This window comes from Protopterus annectens, chromosome 12.part0, assembly GCF_019279795.1.
Source record: "Protopterus annectens isolate FY-2018-M chromosome 12.part0, PAN1.0, whole genome shotgun sequence".
NCBI lineage: Eukaryota > Metazoa > Chordata > Ceratodontiformes > Protopteridae > Protopterus > Protopterus annectens.
Genome location: NC_056746.1, coordinates 1,333,223,108 through 1,333,241,864, shown reverse-complemented (window position 1 = coordinate 1,333,241,864; position 18,757 = coordinate 1,333,223,108). Strand labels below are relative to the sequence as shown.

General features: G+C 41.0%; 1 protein-coding gene across 1 annotated transcript in view; it reads right to left on the bottom strand.

The window, feature by feature from the left end:
- The window catches only part of LOC122817180 (tyrosine-protein kinase Srms-like), a 711,881-nt gene extending 693,393 nt beyond the window's left edge, over positions 1-18,488 (bottom strand). Inside the window, exon 1 of the mRNA XM_044090394.1 lies at positions 17,859-18,488. Coding sequence (XP_043946329.1) covers positions 17,859-18,277 — 419 coding nt within the window. The 5' untranslated portion in view covers positions 18,278-18,488. The remainder of the gene's footprint in view (positions 1-17,858) is intronic.
- Positions 18,489-18,757: the final 269 nt, after the last annotated feature.

Sequence of the window (18,757 nt, the reverse complement as noted above, 5' to 3'; positions counted from 1 at the left end):
TTCCTTTGTAAGAAGATCATTGGTTTAAAAACCCTAAGCTACCCCAAATGTCTGCAGACACTGATCCTTTTTTCAACATCTTATAGATGTCTGAGGGGAGGTCTATGCCTTCTTTGCCATTAGGGACCTAGTAGTCCTGGATTCATTGCATCCCAACAAATCATACAACCCTACCAGTACCATTATCAAGGCCCTAAATGTCCACCAGCAGATAAATAAAACATGATGGACAGACTATGTATTCACGCAGTGCCTTCCCATCCCTGGAACAGACTCACCCTGCTGCAAACAACATGATACATTTTTGTCCTTCAAACAGGACCCGGGTGATTCGATGGGTACTCACAAGTTCACCATAGGCTTGAGTGATCTTGTCTTCCTCAACAGAAGTGGGTACAGTCTAAAAGTGAGTATTGGTAAGGCATAAATAATTACAAGACTCAGTACTTATTTCCACGGATTCTGAGAATATCCCCCAACAGCACATGATGTATCATGCCTTGTACCCTGCACACTCTATGTGTCCAAGGAGTTTCCTTTTGGGGATATTATTAGTTTATATATACTTGTTGTTTGTTTGTAGACCACGGTGGTGGTGCTGCGGTAGCATTGTCGCCTCACAGTATGACGTTGTCCTGTTCGATTCTCAGCTAGAGCGTCTTCTGTGTGGAGACATGCATGAATGGGCATACCTTCATTGAAGGTTGTGCATCAGAGCTGGCAACTCGGCATGTAAAAATCTACTGCCAATCATTAGCAGACCGGAGTTCCGCTGTGGCGACCCCTAACCGGGAAAAGCCGAAAGACACAACAACATATACTTATTGTTTGTCTTTTTGACTTTTCCCGGTTAGGGGTCGCCACAGCAGAACTCCGGTCCGCTAATGATTGGCAGCCGCTTTTTATGGTGCCGAGTTGCCAGTCCAACCCCCAACCTTCAGCGAACGCACGCCCATTCATGCATGTCTTTTGGAGGCCACTCGACCATGGGGAGGACATGCAGACAGGCACTCCAGCTGAGAATTGAACAGGAGAACCTCTTGCTGTGAGGTAACAATGCTACCTCTGTACCACCTCGTATATATACTAAAATGCAATTTATTTGTAAAATCACAGCAAGCATAAAATATTAGGAGTTTCTTACTAGCCTTCAAGGTAAAATAAAAAAGGTCAGGTAAAATAAGTACAATTCTTTCTACATCTAGTTGGGAGATGGATGCATTTTACACTTCTAGTGCTCAGTGTCGGTTTCCAAAGTTAATCAAAAATCTTTGTTTAAAATATGGGAAATATGACTTTTCTATTTCTTGTCAATTCACAGAAAAACTGCAGGGCATATTTAAAAAATGACATGTTTTGTTGACTACTTTATGCTTAGAAACGTTTCAGTCTCATCATCCTTTGAATTGAAGTACTTATTTATTAAGAAACTGTGAGTCCCTACTAGGGACTAACTGTGAGTTACAATCTTACTTGTAATTGTCTCTGTCCATGAAAACTGTGAGTCCCTACTAGGGAACACTTCTAAACCAATGTACATAAGGTATATTACCACTTTTTTTATATATTCTAATTGTTTTCTAACTTCTTGTGTAACCTTTTGTATGTTTGACCATGTGGAGCTTTTCTCCCCAGGCCTCCGCTGAAAATGGACATGTATCCAGTCAGACTATCCTGGTAAATAAATGTAAAATAAAATAAATAAAATAAGAAACATGTTTTTCACGTATACTCAGTAATTCCTACATAAAAGCTGTGTGTGCGCCTTTGTGCATGCATGCATCTGTCCTTATGTCACAGTATTGTTTCCCACTGACTTCAGTTGTCTAAGTTAATTGCCTGTTTCTAATGAATAGGATTTTTTTGGACTGGAGTGTCTTGTAAGTGGATTTTGTTAACCAGGCTGGTGGGCTGACCCAATGACCTTTTTCAACCACAACCTGAGACTCATAGGCAATTACAAGTTGTAAAACAACATGAATACATTGTTTACAATTATTTATGAGTGTTAACTGAGAAACAGTTAATGTTATACATATTTACCTTGGTAGTTCAGCAGTAAACACTTAAGTGTACAAAGAATTACGAAAAAAATACAGTGTTGTTGACTGTTACTATATATCCTCATTGGTAACGTACCATAAAACATTTAAATACATATAAGAATTAAAAGGGAACAATGCGATGTTGAGAAAACAGTAAACCTCAAGATTAATGTTATTTGCTTCTTCTAGCTGTATTTGCATCTCATAGCAAATAAAGATTGTTAAATTAATTTGCACAGTAGATTGTTAACAATTATCAGATTCTTCATACAGATAACGGCAACAGACTGGCAACTTTAAATTTACAGTTTAGACAGGAAGCTGATAACAGTTGTATCCTGTAGTCGACTCATTTTTGTCATAGTGTAATGAGTACTATGTTTGGAACTGTTAGCTTTACAGTTTAGTTATTATTTTAGTTAATTTACTTTTGGATAGTTTTGGATAGTTTACTGCAAATACTGTTTTCCAATTATCTAGTTACAAACACTGTTTTCTTTTAGCTTATATTCATTTACTTTAAATATTTTAAATCTAATAAGGATATTATTCCTGTAGCACTAACGGAAGTGGGTGATGTTGTGCATGTGTGTGTGTGTGTGTGTGTGTGTGTGTGTGTGTCTTTTCTCAAAACTGACTTAAATACTCACATAGTTGAGTCTCTGCTTTCCAGAGTACATTTCCACTCACTGGACTGTAACATTTCTTCATTGAAGCTTCAGAGATGGCCTCCCCCACACCTGCATCTTAATGGAGAATGGGAACTTCTCCACATATCCTCAATAATCCTATGGTCTTGAATATGGAACCTGCCTGATTTTCTGGAAGTGTGCATTACATTCTCCAGTCTGCTCCCTGTTGAGAATTGCCTACCTGCTCTGTGAGTGTCTCTCTCTCTCTCCCCCTCTTAAAGCCCCCACCCACTCCAGCTGTGCTACTGCTGCTGTGTTCTCTGGTTAGCAGCAACCACTAATATACCCAGCCACAAGCCATCCAATACCACAAATATATATACCAGCCACAAGCCATCCAATGCCACAAATATATATACACAGCTACAATCCATCCAATACCACAAATACATATATATATGTATATACCAGCCACAATCCATCCAATGCCACAAATATATATACACAGCCACAATCCATCCAATGCCACAAATATATATACACAGCCACAATCCATCCAATGCCACAAATATATATACCCAGCCACAATCCATCCAGTGCCATAAGTATATATATATATATATATATATATATATCCAATCACAATCCATTCAGTGCCATAGATATATATATATACCCAGCCAGAATCTATCCAATGCCACAAATATATATACCCAAGCACAATCCATCCAATGCCACAAATTATATCCATCCAATGCCACAAATATATATATATATATATATATATATATATATATATATATATATATATATATATACACCCAGCCACAATCTATCCAATGCCACAAATATATATACCCAGCCACAATCCATCTAATGATGCCTTAGTCTTTGTGGCACTCTCTGGATTTAAAAATGTTATAAAGTCAAAATTTCTAGGCTGTCAAGTTTATTTATATTGGACCACTTCCATCTTCTGTTCATTGGCGTTACAGGCCAAAGCACTGACAAAGAATGTCCTTCTAGTAGTCTTTAATAAAGGGCCTTCCTTGCTTGTTACCATCTTTGCTTGTTTTACATTTTCATTCTATTACTTTATACTTTTATTCACGGAAGTGTTTTTTTTTCTTTTATCAAAGATCAACATGGAAAACTTTTATTACAATCAATTAAAAGTGTTTGTTCAGTTTTATTAACAGCAATTAGCTTCCCTGCACACTTCAAGGGAACACTTTCACTTATATAGTGTATGTCTGGCATGCCACTTTACTGCAATTTTTATTTCAGTCTGTCTTGTTTTATTTGTTTCCTGAAGCAGTGTTATCTGACTCAACTATCCTATATGGCTGTTAAACATATTCTGCTGATGTTTTTAACTGACTTGCACTATGAAAAAGATCAACATTTCGGCATACTCTTTCAATTGATACTTTATTTCACTGTATGAACACCACATTGCTTTTATTTTTTTGCTGTGGTAAGTTTTAAAACTGATTTTTTTCAATGAACTGTTGCCTCTTTGTTTCTCATAGGTGACCCCTTGGCTGTTACCCTGAGTTACGTTCCTCAAGCTTTCTTCTTTTGCTGTGGATTCCCGTTCCACACCGTGTATTTCTTTAACTTTATATCAACTCACATGTGCTTCACACATCTCATCCAAGTTTGCAGTTGGCTTCCATTCCACAAGAAGCAATTTCTAACTTTACGTCAGTCATGTGCTCCTCAAAAAAAACTCATCTATTTCTGCTATGATGCCCTTTCCAAACCAGACACCTCCAACACAGAGAACCTCTCATTTTAGGTCTGTGCTAGCCTGGCTCTTCCTAAAACACCTGCACGTCCTTTAAGTATAGCTCAGTTCTCCTTCGAGCCCAAGCCTTTTCCAGATTCACAGCCTCCTTTTGTATTATCCTTACTCCCCTGTGAGGCATCATCCTGCTTGGATGTGTCTTGGTAGAAAGTAATTCTGTAACTCGCAAAAGTTTGTATTTATAGCCCTTACACCAGGTATGTGGACAACTTCTGCCTCTGGCACCTTTATATTCTGAATATGCATGGTTTCTAACCAGTGCAATTCTTTTTGAGACAGTTTCTTTTGCCTATTGTAATTTAAACTCCATTTGAACCACAGATTCTTTACACCTAAAATATCTTCAGTAAGCATAGAGAGACGGACTTTAAGTTAGAGCATCTATTTGCTTATGCACATCTGTATCACACTGATAACATTTCTAGTATTTCGCTTCTTTACTTTCCAGCTTAAGGTCATCTATTAGCCTTTCCCTAATTTTCTGACAAACACACTTTCAATGTTTTTCAGTTGTGCCTCCATTTGGTTTAATTTCTCACGTTTCTCAAAAATATCACATTCTGGTAATTGCTTAGTTATAATGTTTTCCTTAACTTTCAGCATCTCCAAGATTTCCTTACTAAAAGAGTTAACATTTCTTTGGAACCATTCCTGCTCCATTATCATAGATTTCCTCTTCCCAAACCATTAAGTAGATCAAATATTTTAATACACAGATACAAGACCCACCCACCTATCAAGCACCTCAAATAGCCATGCCCCTCTCTTCTCTTCAGTGCAGTATCAGGTAGTCAGGGTCACAGACTCACTAAGATTTCTATGCACTTTACAAAGCGTGACAAACTTAGAAATGACTTATTTATAAGAGGCCAGTTCTGGATATCTCCTTATAAGCTCCTGCTTTTGACAGACACTAAGCACACATCACTTCTTCTTATACCTTATGCTGGAGATAGTATACATTATTATCTCAGACACAGAAAACACATACTATTTCTTCACCTTGTAGCTTATACTGTGTATAATACACATCACCGTGTACAACCGTAGCATTCACAGTACAAAACATCCTCTGCAATAACAGCATTAACTACTAATTTAAACAAATTCTAACTACAATTGATGCCTATAAATGCTACTAATCAAAGCTAAGACTTTCCAATTGACGGAGGACACTGTTAGAAAGGAGCTATGAATCACACATATGAACTCAAGGAGGAAAAAGGTTTCTATCTTGTGATGCAAGTTACCTGAGCTAAACACTTTTGTGATGAGAAAATGATCTGTAATAACCCTTCCAAAAGATCAAAACAGAGAAACCAACTGCCTTAGAATTCAAGCCCCAGGAGTTAGGCTGGCTGTCCTAACAGTGAGAGAAAATAAAAGGAGTGGACATAAATGGAGCTCTTACTACTCCCCTGAGCTCCTTAGTCTGAGTCCTACCACACAGCACCGAAGCAGAAGGTAGAATGGCAATGCATACACAAATGGCCATTTCCACAAAAGGCAAAAACGGGACCACGACGTAGTTTTCTAATTTCTGAAGACAGTAATTTCTGAAGACAGTAATTATGAGAGAAGAGTGTGTTTAATTGTTAAGAGATCTTTTGTATCAACTTTGTGAAATCCAGTATTTAGTTTGAACATTGAGTTAGAGCATCTGTGATGCAGTTTTCTTCTCCTGTATGTGAACTATCAAGATGCATGTGGCTTTCGGTAAATACCCTATGCGATGTGCTTCCAAGAACATGGTACCTGACTGCTTTCTACATTGTTTATTTAGGTATTATACTACCAGCTGTTTCCCTGATCTGCTCAGATGAGCTGCTATAACAGATGCTCCTCCAAAACCCAAGGGGTATAAAAAGAATCCTTAATATCAGGTAGTTGTGCAATTTCTGCTTGCAGGAGTTGAGAAACCTGAGCACAAACTTTATCAAATAAGCCCCCCACTGTTCCACAAAGTTTCTATTTTCAGACTACAGATCAATTGGTGAAGGGATTCCCATTTCTACAATGGGTAGAAATGTCTAGCAGGACTCTTCTACAAGTTTTTGACACTAAAATAAAGTCTTAGAAGCTGTGACAACTCTCAGCAAAGCTTAATCCACTACAAAGCTATCAAATGAAAAATGCTGTGTGGAGCTTAAATGCAGTCTCAGTAGGTCAACATTTAGCATAGCCACCTTTGCTGCAGAAAGCTATGGGTTCTATGCCCACACCAGCTAGCAGGATTAATTTTTTCAGTACTAACATGCCAATAGAGAGTAAGGGTAGTGTGCTGTTCTTCAAATGAGGCATTAGACCAAGCCCTCATCTATGCAAGTAGGTGGTAGTTCCCATGGCACTTATCAAAAGAGTAAAGAAACTTCCTAGGTATCCTGGCCAAAATTCCCCTAATCAGTATGAATACCACCTTGAATCTTTCCTGAAAGAGGTCATTGGCCTAGTGGGACTAACCCAGTCAACAAAGTGTAAATAAAAATATATAAACAAATGATAACAATGGACATACAAGCCAACAGACAAAGAAGCAGCGAATGTAGAATTACAGGTGACTATAATCATAAGTACTAACAAAGCAGTACAGCATCCTGGATGAGCCCTATCTTTGTGGGAGGGTGGCCTAATGGTTAAGATGTTTGCCTTACAAAAACAAGGTGCAGGGTTTGAGTATCACAAGGGATAATTGGCTAGGCTTAAAATGGCTCGCAAGGGCATTAGCTTAGTACTAACCTATGAACCTGTGAACAAAGGAGGAGTAAAAACAGATTCAACATTTCTGACAAACCCATTTCTCTAGGGAAGTCAGCTGATGAGCACAGGAAAACTGCAGAAAGGCCCCTATGGTTCACTGACCTAAGAACAGTTAAAAAATATTTTGAATACTAGAGACAAGGTTTCTTGCTGATAAAACTGGCAGAAAATTAGAGCCAAGGCTCAGAACACAAAAGGCCCAAGGACAATTTCCATCAGCCAATCATCCAACTACAGAAAACAGATAGTTGCTAGTTGCTGTGCTGTCACTTCCAGTATGAGATATATAGAAAATATCAGCAAATCAAAAGGGCATGCCAAAGGGGAATACTCTGAACTCAAGTCCTTAAGTGTTTGCAATAAAGCACCAAGCATTCTTGTGTTTCTGCAAAACCCTGATGTGCCAGGAGCATCCATCATTTCTACTGAGCCTATCCACTAGTACTGTGGCAAAAGATAGATGGTTTAATGACTTGAAAGGTTCCCATCCCAGACTGGACATATCTCCAATGAAGAAATTCAAGTCCAGAATTTAAGTAAATCCTCAATTTTTTTTCAAACTAAGAATATATATAGGTACAACTTCAAGCCCTCTTCCTCTACAAGCACGTGTACAATATTTCCCTTTTGTAGAAACACTCAGGTTTGTATTAACAGGTCTGATTAAATCAACTAAGCAAATGTCTTAACAAATCAAACACCTACATGTTCTCACTGATGCTTTCCGAATGAACAAGAAATCTGGAAAGCTTACCTCATACCTTCTTGTTAAAGAATGCTTTCAAACATTGCAATCTGTACAGGTAAGAAGCTTGAATAGCCAAAGCTTTTCATGTGGGTGATTAAAAGGGCAGAACTGTTGGTAGCAGAATAGCTGACAGATGAGACAGTCTTGGCCTAATGATGGTGTGGACAATTGTTTCTAAAGTCCTGAGACTGTCAGGCCTGAAGAGAAGGAAACACTGCTCTTCCTCCAAAGACATGGTCCTACCTTATACCTGTAAGTTCTGAATGAGAAACCAGACATCACAACAAAACAGAATGCTGAAGCTTAAAGGGATACCAAAACTCCTATACATGAGCTCCTCTTGGGATGATGTGAGCTCGACTAACCAATACATACATATCTCCATGTGAGGCAATGGAGTTGGGTTTTCTAATATATGGTCATTCCCATATCTGGATATAACCACATGTAAATACCTGGAAGCACAGCCATAGCAAAAATGATGATGTTATTAAAAGTCAGATCTTGTTAATGAAAATTTAGTTTGGAAACTGTAATATATTTTGTGCAAATGATCCAAGCCTCAACATACTGTATCAATCTTCAAGCTCTGGTGTTCATTAAAAATGACAAAAGAGCCAATTACTGGTTCCCCTATAATAGGCATCTGACACTAGGATCTGCCCAACTCAGACACATTCCTTTTTATAGACACATGAGCTGGAACTACAATTGTAATAGGCTATATTAATAGCATTCCCATCAGAACTGGTTCCAAGAGTGAAGCCATCCAGCAACAAATATGTATTAAGACACTAATGTGGAGAAGTACAAAAGTATATGAGACACTCAAGGGCATATTATTCTTTATTTTGACAGCCAAGGGACGCACAGGAGAGTCCGTAGATAAACACAATTCGACATCTCTGTCAGTCTCTTGTGTAAGGACATCAGAGTGTTCAGTTTTAGTGAGGATAACAGAACAGGCAGGACAAGGGATTCTAAACCACCCATGTTAATACTATTACTTCTCAACACAATGAAGCAATGAGGCTATTAATGCAAGGTATCTTATAGTCATATAATCCACCCCCCCACCCCGCATATGCACACACACACGCAGTTTTCTAGAATCTTAATAAGGAACAAAAAGCCAAACAAACATAAATATCTTGTGAACACTGAATGCTATGTAAAAGTTGCAAACAGCACAGAGTTCAGCAAAAAGTCTTCCTATAATAGAGGTCAGTGCATTCGGTCTTTACATGAACACTGTAATATATGATAATGTAGAAAAATCCAAAGTTATATTTTTTCTAAACTTTCACAGAACTGGAGACTGTAGAATCTAGACATACATTGTAAGCAGAACTTTTGTATAGAAAATATAAGCTTTTACATGATGGCAAAAAATTATTTTCCGAATATTTGTTTATTGAAATATTTACATAAATATGAAACGTTATGCTTATTTGCATAATGAACTGTATAAATAAAAGTCAATATCTCTCAAACTGTACAAATTTCAGTTTAAGTCTTCCAGCTGTCTTTTCTAGAAACTGCAATAATGCTCAGTGAGTGACCATTGAACACTTGTAAGTCAAATCTAAGTTTGTTTTTTACCACTTCAGTCCATGCACACTGAACTCTACTATGTTTTTTTTTTTTTGGTAAACCTTTACTGATTTCATATTTCTGACTTTCCACACAGCTTCTTCCTTACTTACTCAAGACCAACTAATCTTCAGGGTATCCTAAATGTAACCTTTTTCCAGATGGAAATTGTTCCTCTGGAGAGGAAGATCTCTTAGCGAAGCCAGCACCACAGTAATGTGTAAGCTGGGATTTTCTCTTAACCCTGTCTCCTTACCGACATTCTGCGGTAACATCACCTAAGTTGATGAGCAATGCTGTTATGAAGGAAATGTTTTCATGGGTGAATGTCTCTCTTTTTCTGCTCACTTGTTGCAGCATTCATTCTCATTATGGTCCTAGTTTTAGCACCAGAGCTAGTGATCAGTTTTCATGTCTCAACATGTATCCACAACCCCCCTCCCTGAAGAGGTAAGCATGTACTACATCATCTGCAAGACGTATCAGCTCTGGCAGGTGCCTGAGCTACAAGTGTAGCTCGGATCACCTGGGATGTAGTCAGGCCTTGATCATTCCTTGGCAGTGGAACTGGAAATATGGCTTTTAAATCCTCTACACCTATTGGATTATTCCTGGAAAAGCTAGCAGGCTTTACTTGCCTAAATACAAACATTTTCAGTAAGTAGGAACAACCTGGCACAAATAGTCTGCTATGTTTTTTCTTCTTCATAGAAAATATACTGATCTTTTTTCTCAATATCATACTTGTTGTACATCACACCAATTGCTTTATTACTTATCCCCTGTTTTCTCAGATAAAAGCATTATTTTACCCAGTATCCTCTCCGCCTCTTCCTGTGTCTGGCATACAGAAGTAACAGTGGTGAAGCATGGACATGGCTCACTGTAGACATCCATCAGCACTTCTCCACTTAAAATCTAATGGCTGCAAGTCCAACAGCGGTTAGGATTATGGGCAGCACAATAGTGCCATGACCCAAAGTTTATTAAAATTGGAGAGTAGATTTATTCTGAAGTATAACACTTTAAAACCTCGAGGTTTAAATTTGGAAGTAAATTTATCCATCTAATATTATTATTTATTTTATAGCAGATTGTTAGTAAAAATGGTGCTGGTTCACTTATTTCATGTCCTGTTACTGATTTTCTCTTTTTTAAGTATGTAATTACTTAATTATTTAATGATATAATTGTTCAATTACTATGCACTAGTATATATGTGGTGTCTAGTGAATTGTTAGTTCATTCCTTTGAAGGCCAGTGGGCCGAGGTACCGGAATAAAGTTCTTTCCTGTTATCCAGCTCGTGTGGTTTGTTTCAGACATTCATCTTTTGCTGTGGTTGGTTTGTTCTATGCCATGACCCTACCCCTGAAAGAGACAGCAAGGAAAATTCTGGTCAGCAGCTATGCAAATCTTCCCCAATCCAGGCTGGCCTTCAAGTACTAACTTGCTATTGAAACCTAGATCACTTGCATTGTACCAAGAAAAAAGTAAAAATCTGAAATACCACGGGTTGAGTGGGACCCACACTGCTTATCTTAAAAAACACAAATTATTTGGTTAGCAATCTTTAATTTTTTTTTTTGGGGGGGGGGGGGGTGAATCACAGCCAGTGATTCAGTCTCCAATTTATCAGCTCTGTAGTGCAAAGAGATAAAGCTCTCACTATGACCCACAAGACCCAAGACTGATTAGTGTCCAGGTACTGAAACAGTCATTGAGGAAAGCTGGGAGAGGCCAACTCCAGCCAGACCATCGTGGAGGATGAAAGGTGGTCCTGTCTGCTTGATGCCTGGACCTATTAATTACAGACGTGCACAGTATGGTGCAGGGATCAAATGTTTCATGCAACAAATTTATTTAAAACAGGCATACTGCAGTCCTCATGGAACATGCGTGGGTAGAGAAAGGACCGAAGTAGAACGTACAGCAAGCCCTCACATCTGTGACACGTGCCAGCTATCATGGGAAGGGTCAGGGCAAAGGAAATGAAAAAAAAACTGTATGGCTGTATGAGTGGTGGCTGTGACATGACCAGTTGTTGACTGAATGGCCAAAGTCAGAGTTAAAGCTAAATGGTCAGCAGGCATTTGAGACGCAGAAATGTACTTTCTTCCTTTCAAAAACCCAATCCACACTACTAAGTCAAAGTGTGTTACAGGGAAATAACTTTGTTGCTTTATGTTACATTTGCTTGACAGAAAGACAACAAGCCTATCTCATCTGCATTTAACATTCATCTTCTACTTCCCTACTGCCTCATTCAGTTTCTGCACCTGGTCCATGGCTTCCCGAATGCCTCTGTGAATTCCATCTTCCCTGCCCATGCTGACAGTCTAGTCACTAGATCTACAACCCTCCATGTGAAGAAGTACTTTCTGGGCTCCATCAGGTGATTAATTACCAGCAGCTGCTGCCAGTATCCAAACCCCATCCTTCCTATTCAAAATGACCTTATTCACATTTCCCTGACTTGGTTTTTTGCATTAATTATCATATCCTCCAATCTCTTCTAGTCTCAAGTGGAAGAGCTCCAGCAATCCAAGTCTCTGGTCATATGCCCTCTCCTCCATTCCATGGAACTTTCAGGTAGTTTTTGCCAAGATTCCTTTCAGCAGCCTGAGCCCATTTCTTTGCATAACTTCAAAACCTACATATGGTCTGCTCTGGGTCCTGCCACGTTGCAGCATTACTTACTTGGTTTTGGAAATGACCATCAGTTTGCTTGCTGCTGCCACTGCCTATCACTCTGGTTGCAGTGGTGTGGGCAACAGCGCCAGTGGTGTAGGCAACAGCCCCAGATCATTTTCCTGCTTTGCTGACATCAGTTCTAGTCACCCCCTGCTAATACTTCATATGAGGGTTGTTGCAGCCCAAGAGTTGCACTTTGCTAATGTCTGCACTGACCTTCAACTGCCGGTTTTCTGTCCACTTGTTCAGCCCATCAAAATCCTTTCCTAGAGTCTTCCTTCTATCCTTCAAAAATACACCCATCTTTGCTTCATCTACAAAGAGGCTATTCCTGATTCTTGTATCTGTTCCCTCTTGACAACCACACTGACGAATAATGGAGCCATGACAGACCCCCTATAGTACCCCACTAGTCACCTTTCAGTTCCAGACACCATTCCTTGCATCACAACTTCTGTATCCAACCTCTCAGCTTTGCTGATAACATCCCCTTGATCTTGGCTCCACAACCCCTCCAGATTTCCTGCCAGCTTCCTATGTGGGATACAGTTAAAGGCTTTGCTGAAGTGCAGACACAGGATGCCTCCTAACACTCTGGCCAAGTTCACTCAACTTATTATTATAAAAATAGATCAGATTTCATTGACAGCACCTTCTCTTCAAGAATGCACACTGGTCACTGTCCTGGAAATTCTAGTCATCTAATGACACTACCAGCCTACCCCTCGCAATTATCTCTGTGACTTTCCCTGTCATGTTTGCTTAAACAGTATGCCTGTAGCTCGTCAGATTTTTCCTACTGCCCCACCTCCCCACAAGGGTACTACAGCTGCTGTCTTCAAGTCCTTTTGGAGATCTGCACTAGACTGCAGTCTGTAAATATCTATTAGGAGTCTTATCAAAACATCGGCCATATTTTTGAGGACTCTGGAAGGTAGTCCATTTGAACTGGGGAAGTAAGGATGACAGTGTCTAGTGCTACCCCTGCAATATATGAGGGGTGCAAAAAGGGAGGTGGGAAAATGACAGTGTCTACTGCTATGCCTGCAACAAATGGGTGCAAAAAAGGGAGGTGGGAAAATGACAGTGTCTAGTGCTACCCCTGCAATATATGAGGGGTGCGAAAAGGGAGGTGGGAAAATGACAGTGTCTAGTTCTACCCCTGCAATATATGAGGGGTGCAAAAAATATGCTTTTTTAACTATGTATCATGTCTGGAGTGTTCCTGCCAAGCAGTAACTCTCCAGGTGAAAATCCTGAATCCATTTTCCAAGCACATTAATAACCCATTAACAACCTGATTTGGATCAGTAACCTGTTCATAATCTTCTAATGTATTTTTACTAACTGTGACTAGGAAGTTACTAAACTAGTTACCCATATATGTTTCTAACACACCACATTTTTCTCCAAAGGCATATACGTAGAAGTTCTTTCAGTAGTTGTTTGAAATCTTCTGAAACAGTCTGTCCACATCCTTGCAGAAGTGGCTCTACAGATCTGTATGCAGGAATCCAGGCAGAATGCTTGTCCTTGTTTAAAAAGAGCAACCCCCTCCCCTTCTGTCAGTAATACTTTTCTTTTTATACCTCTGAGATCAATTATGTGTTCCTTCCTCCCAGTTTACATTAATTACCAAAATACAGATCACCTGACAATTATAATTACCTTTACTTGCCATATTTCCCAGAAAATTGTCCTTTCCAATTCTGTCAGAAGTGTAAAAAGAGTAAAAACTAATCCAAAAGTCCCTAACTGAATGGGGGATAGTACAGGGTTGTCAACATTGTCTAAATCTCAAAATGCACGCACTCGAGGCCCTTCTCAGTATGGAGAACATCGATGTCTGTGCAGTGACAGAAACCTGGTTCAAGGCTCCTGAGAGCACCCCAGCACTATCAGGTTTTACCTCTTATCATGCGTTCCGGCCCCAAAATCCGGACAATACCAAGAAAGGGGGGGGGTATCCATATTCATCAAAGACACCCACACCTCAAGACTGGTGGCAACGCACGATGCATCGGAGACCATCCAGGTGCAATTAACCATAGGCAAGACTGCTCTGCAAATTGTAGCATGTTACAGGCCACCCTCACAAACTCAGGAACCTCACATGGCCTTCCTGAAAACACTAGAGGGATAAATGTATCACCAAACACCATCATACTAGGTGACTTCAATTACCCTAATATAGACTGGGAACACTACTCAAGCCCAAACACCCTAGCCCAAAAGTTCCTGGAATTCATAAACTCAAATGCCATGGAACAACTAGTCACCATCCCCACAAGAGGAGAAAACATACTTGATCTCATCATCACGAACATGGGAGCACAATGTTCAACACCGGAAGTATACCCCTCACTGGTGAGATCAGATCACAAACTAATCTCACTGGAGGTCCTCATCCCACCCCACCTGAAATAAAAAGACCACAGTAAACAACTTTTCGAATGCCGACTTCACACTTCTAAAGACTAGTGTGGTCTCCTTTAAGGCCCCAGAGCCGACGGAAAACAGTACTCAAGCCGCTGAATCACTTACAAATGCCTTCTACCAGCACCTGCAGGACTGCATGGATAAGGCAATCCCAAGCAAAACAAAGACTCTTTGTACCAAAGGCAAGCGTCCACTCTGGTGGACCCCAGCCATAAACAAACTCTACAACAAAAGGAGGAAGCTACTACAAGATAGAGCAAAATCCTTAAAAGGTAAGACACCCTTGATCACTATAAGTAAAAAACTAAGAGCTCTCATAAAATCATCCAAAGCAAATTTTGAGAGAAAAATAGCTACAGACTCGAAAGACAATCATAAGGCCTTCTTTAGCTATGTTAGAAACCTGGGAGGAAACTCCCAGATATGCTCAGAACTAGTTCAAAATGATGTGAAGATTACTGATCCTACAGACATTGCCAACATACTGGCTGACAGGTTCAGTGCAAACTTCTCCCGCCCTCCCCCCAAAAGGAGAGATATCTATACCAAGCGATTGCAGCCCCCCAAACATCTCCAACGCCCAAGTGAGAACTGCTCTCTCCAAAGCAAAAAACACAGCATCCATGGGACCTGATGGTGTCCCCGGCTGTGTGCTCCACGAACTCAATGAGGAATTAAACCCACAGCTAGGACAGCTGTTTAATCATAGTCTTACCTCTGGATACGCACTCCAGGAGTGGCGCACTGCAACTGTGGTCCCACTTCACAAAGGCGGTGCCTCCACCGACCCTGGAAATTACCGCCCATTAGCTTGACAAGCCTTATCTGCAAAGCCATGGAGAGGATCATAATGGACCTCATAAATAAAGACATAGGAATTTGCAGACTTTGGATCCATCCCAGTTTGGCTTTGTCAAAGGCAGATCATGCCTTCTAAACTTGGTTGACTTTTTCAAACAGTCACCAAAGCCATTGATGAGTGAAAGGCAGTCCTTACAGCCTTCCTCGTTCTGGCGAAGCCCATTGATACTATACCCCACTCGGGTATCATTGAAAACTCATCAGCTTAAATGTTAACCCATACATCATAAGATGGGTTGCAAACTGGCTGAGTGACAGAACCCACAGGGTCAGAGTTGCTGGCGCCATGTCAGACTCAAAGCCTGTCACAAGTGGTGTACCACAGGGCTCAGTCCTGGGCCCACTCTTGTTTGGCATCTACTTTTCCGAAGTACAAGCAAACACAGGAGGGTTATGGCTGACAAAGTTTGCAGATGACTGCAAACTGGGCCATAGTAAAAACACATCTGACACAGATATCCTTCAGAAGGGTCTCACAGAAACGGATAACTGGTGCCAGAGCCATGGCCTAAAGTTAAATGCCAAAAATGCATAGTCATACCCTTCGGGAAAAACAAGGTTACCCCTAGCTACCAAATAGGTGGCAATCCACTGAGTACAGAAGAAGTTATCAGGGACCTGGGGACCCAGGTTGATAGTAGTCTGTCATTCGACACCCATGTAGCTAAAGTAGTTAGGAAGACCTTCTACATTGCCCACCTTATCATGAAGGGATTCTCATCTAGATCAAGGGAGGTCATAGTCTCCCTATACTCATCACTCATCAGACCAATGATTGAGTACAATGCCCCATTCGGAATGTATCTGACCCGACACTTGCAGCAGCTGGAGAGGCCACAAAAGTTCCTCACCAAAAGGATAAAGGGTCTCAAACATCTGTCCTATGCTGCCCGACTGAAAGAACTCCAGCTCTATTCAGTCGCCACCGCTTGCTCAGAGGTGACCTTTGCCTAACATACAAGGCCATGTCAAACCCAGATTTGATGAATATGCTTCACCTCAAAAATCTAGATCCGTCAGAGCCACAAGGGCGGAGACTTAAACCTCGACACGGCTATTAATAGGACGTGCTGGAGGGATAGATTCATCACCCAAAGACTCCCTATGCTGTGGAATAAAATCCCGGTATATGTGAGGCAGAGCACCTCGCTGGCCTTGTTCAAGAGAAATCTTGACCAATGGATGGGAGATCGCAGATATACCCCAGGGATTACCTCAGTGTCACTGCTCAACAGAGGCACAGCAAAATAATGGGTATAGTTCCCCATACTAAAGGGGTGGCGTAAGCCACAAAACTATGGGCTAGGCTTGTAAATGCCCTCGGGCAGATAGCCTAGTATGAACCTATGAACCTATGAACCTATATGTTTACTGTGAAGTGCCCATATCTTTAGGGTTGCCACCTTTTCAAATGGCCAAAGTGGGACATTTTTGGTACAAATATCAGATCTTACAGGCCAACACATACCCATGAGCAGTACAAAGGTTAGAACTTAACTTTTTTGCCTAAAAGCTTATTCTTGTAGCAGTTTAGTTGCTTATCCTTTTTCTTGTAACATGTAGGTATTTTATATACAGAAATAATGATTTTGTGCAACTATTACATAAAATATGGGACATAATTATGTCCTACAATCTCAGGACATTTGCCATTTTTAATATTTTTGGTCAGGACACAACTGCCCAAAGAGGGACTGTCCCTCGCAAAGTGGGACAGGTGGTAACCCTACATATCTGCCACTACATACTGTGGTGGGTGATCAAAGGCAAACGTGGTACTGAAAAAATGGAACAGTCTGCAACTAGGTTTATCATCTTTTCAGATGCCCAAGTGGAGCTCTTTTTATTAACACACACCATCAGTGCAATGGACTGGATAACACTGTTGACATTAAATAAAATAACAGCTCATTTCAGTGTTGCTATTTGTTATCGTTTCATATCACATTAAAACCTTTCACTAACATTACCACAGTGTTAGACGAAAAACAGGAACTATTTTTTTTTTAAAAAACGCAAGGCATTTGCCATTTTTCAAGCAAAAACCCTGCCAAATCAGTGACTGCACTGGGAAACCAGTAACAGATGGCAATCATATCTGTAACTCTACCACCCTAAGTAACTACCCCTGGGCTATGCAAACACCTAGACACATGCACACAACGTGTGGTTATGTGGAGCACTCTGCTACACCTCCTACCTTGGGACTGCTATACGTCAGCCCAGGACAGACTAAGACAGGTTACCAAGCATGACAACTTCACACAAAGAGGGACTCACGGTTGGTTCAGTAGGCTGGGTTGGAGGATGGTCACGTAGTTGGCTGGCACGTAGCCCTCACTGGGTGGTCCCGTCAGCTTCCTGGCTAGTACAAAGTCGCCGTCTTCGGACAGCACCGTTAACCGGTCACCCTCCCGTACACTCATCTCATCCTCACTCCGAGCCTGGAAGTCGTAGAGAGCCTTGTACACGGTGCTTGCGGGCGTCTGTGCTGGCGACTTGCCACTGCCCGGTGCAGCTGGCTGTGGACGAATGGTGAACACCGTGTTCCCGGTTTGCACGACAGAGTTCTGCGGAACGCTTGCCGTTACCGACTGAATCTTCGTGTCACTGTTTGGGGAGGTTATACTGGCGGGTGGCCAGATGTAGTTCCAGAGCCGGACAAGGCAAGGCAGATACCGCCTCAGAAAGGCTTCCATCCTCGGCCGGACACGTTCTTGGACTTTGGTTAGTGGAATAGAACCCGTCCCGGTGCACCATGCACGATCTGTCCTGTTTTAAGCACTTTCTGCAAACAGCCGCTCTGTTCTCTGGCTTTGCACTACTAACTTGTTGCGCACCCTCCCTATGTAAGTATTGCAGCTTTCTGCTGAGACTCCCAAATGAAACCAGCCTCATTTTACTCCTACAACAGGTCCAACCTGCTCGGGGACTCCAGCAGGCAGACACCTGTGACTGTGAATGCCAGCTGACCTGCAAATTATTACAGGAATGCGTTGGTGAAACACAAACAGGCGCCTTCCACTCAACGTTTGTGCATGATCAGTTAAACAAAGATGAACAAAAACCGTACAAGGCAGGGAGGGAATGCACAGCTCCCATCAGGACTCCCCACCATCTTCTTGTCATCAAACCCAGAGAGCTGGTTACATGTAGAGCATTGTTTGGTCTTGTTTTAT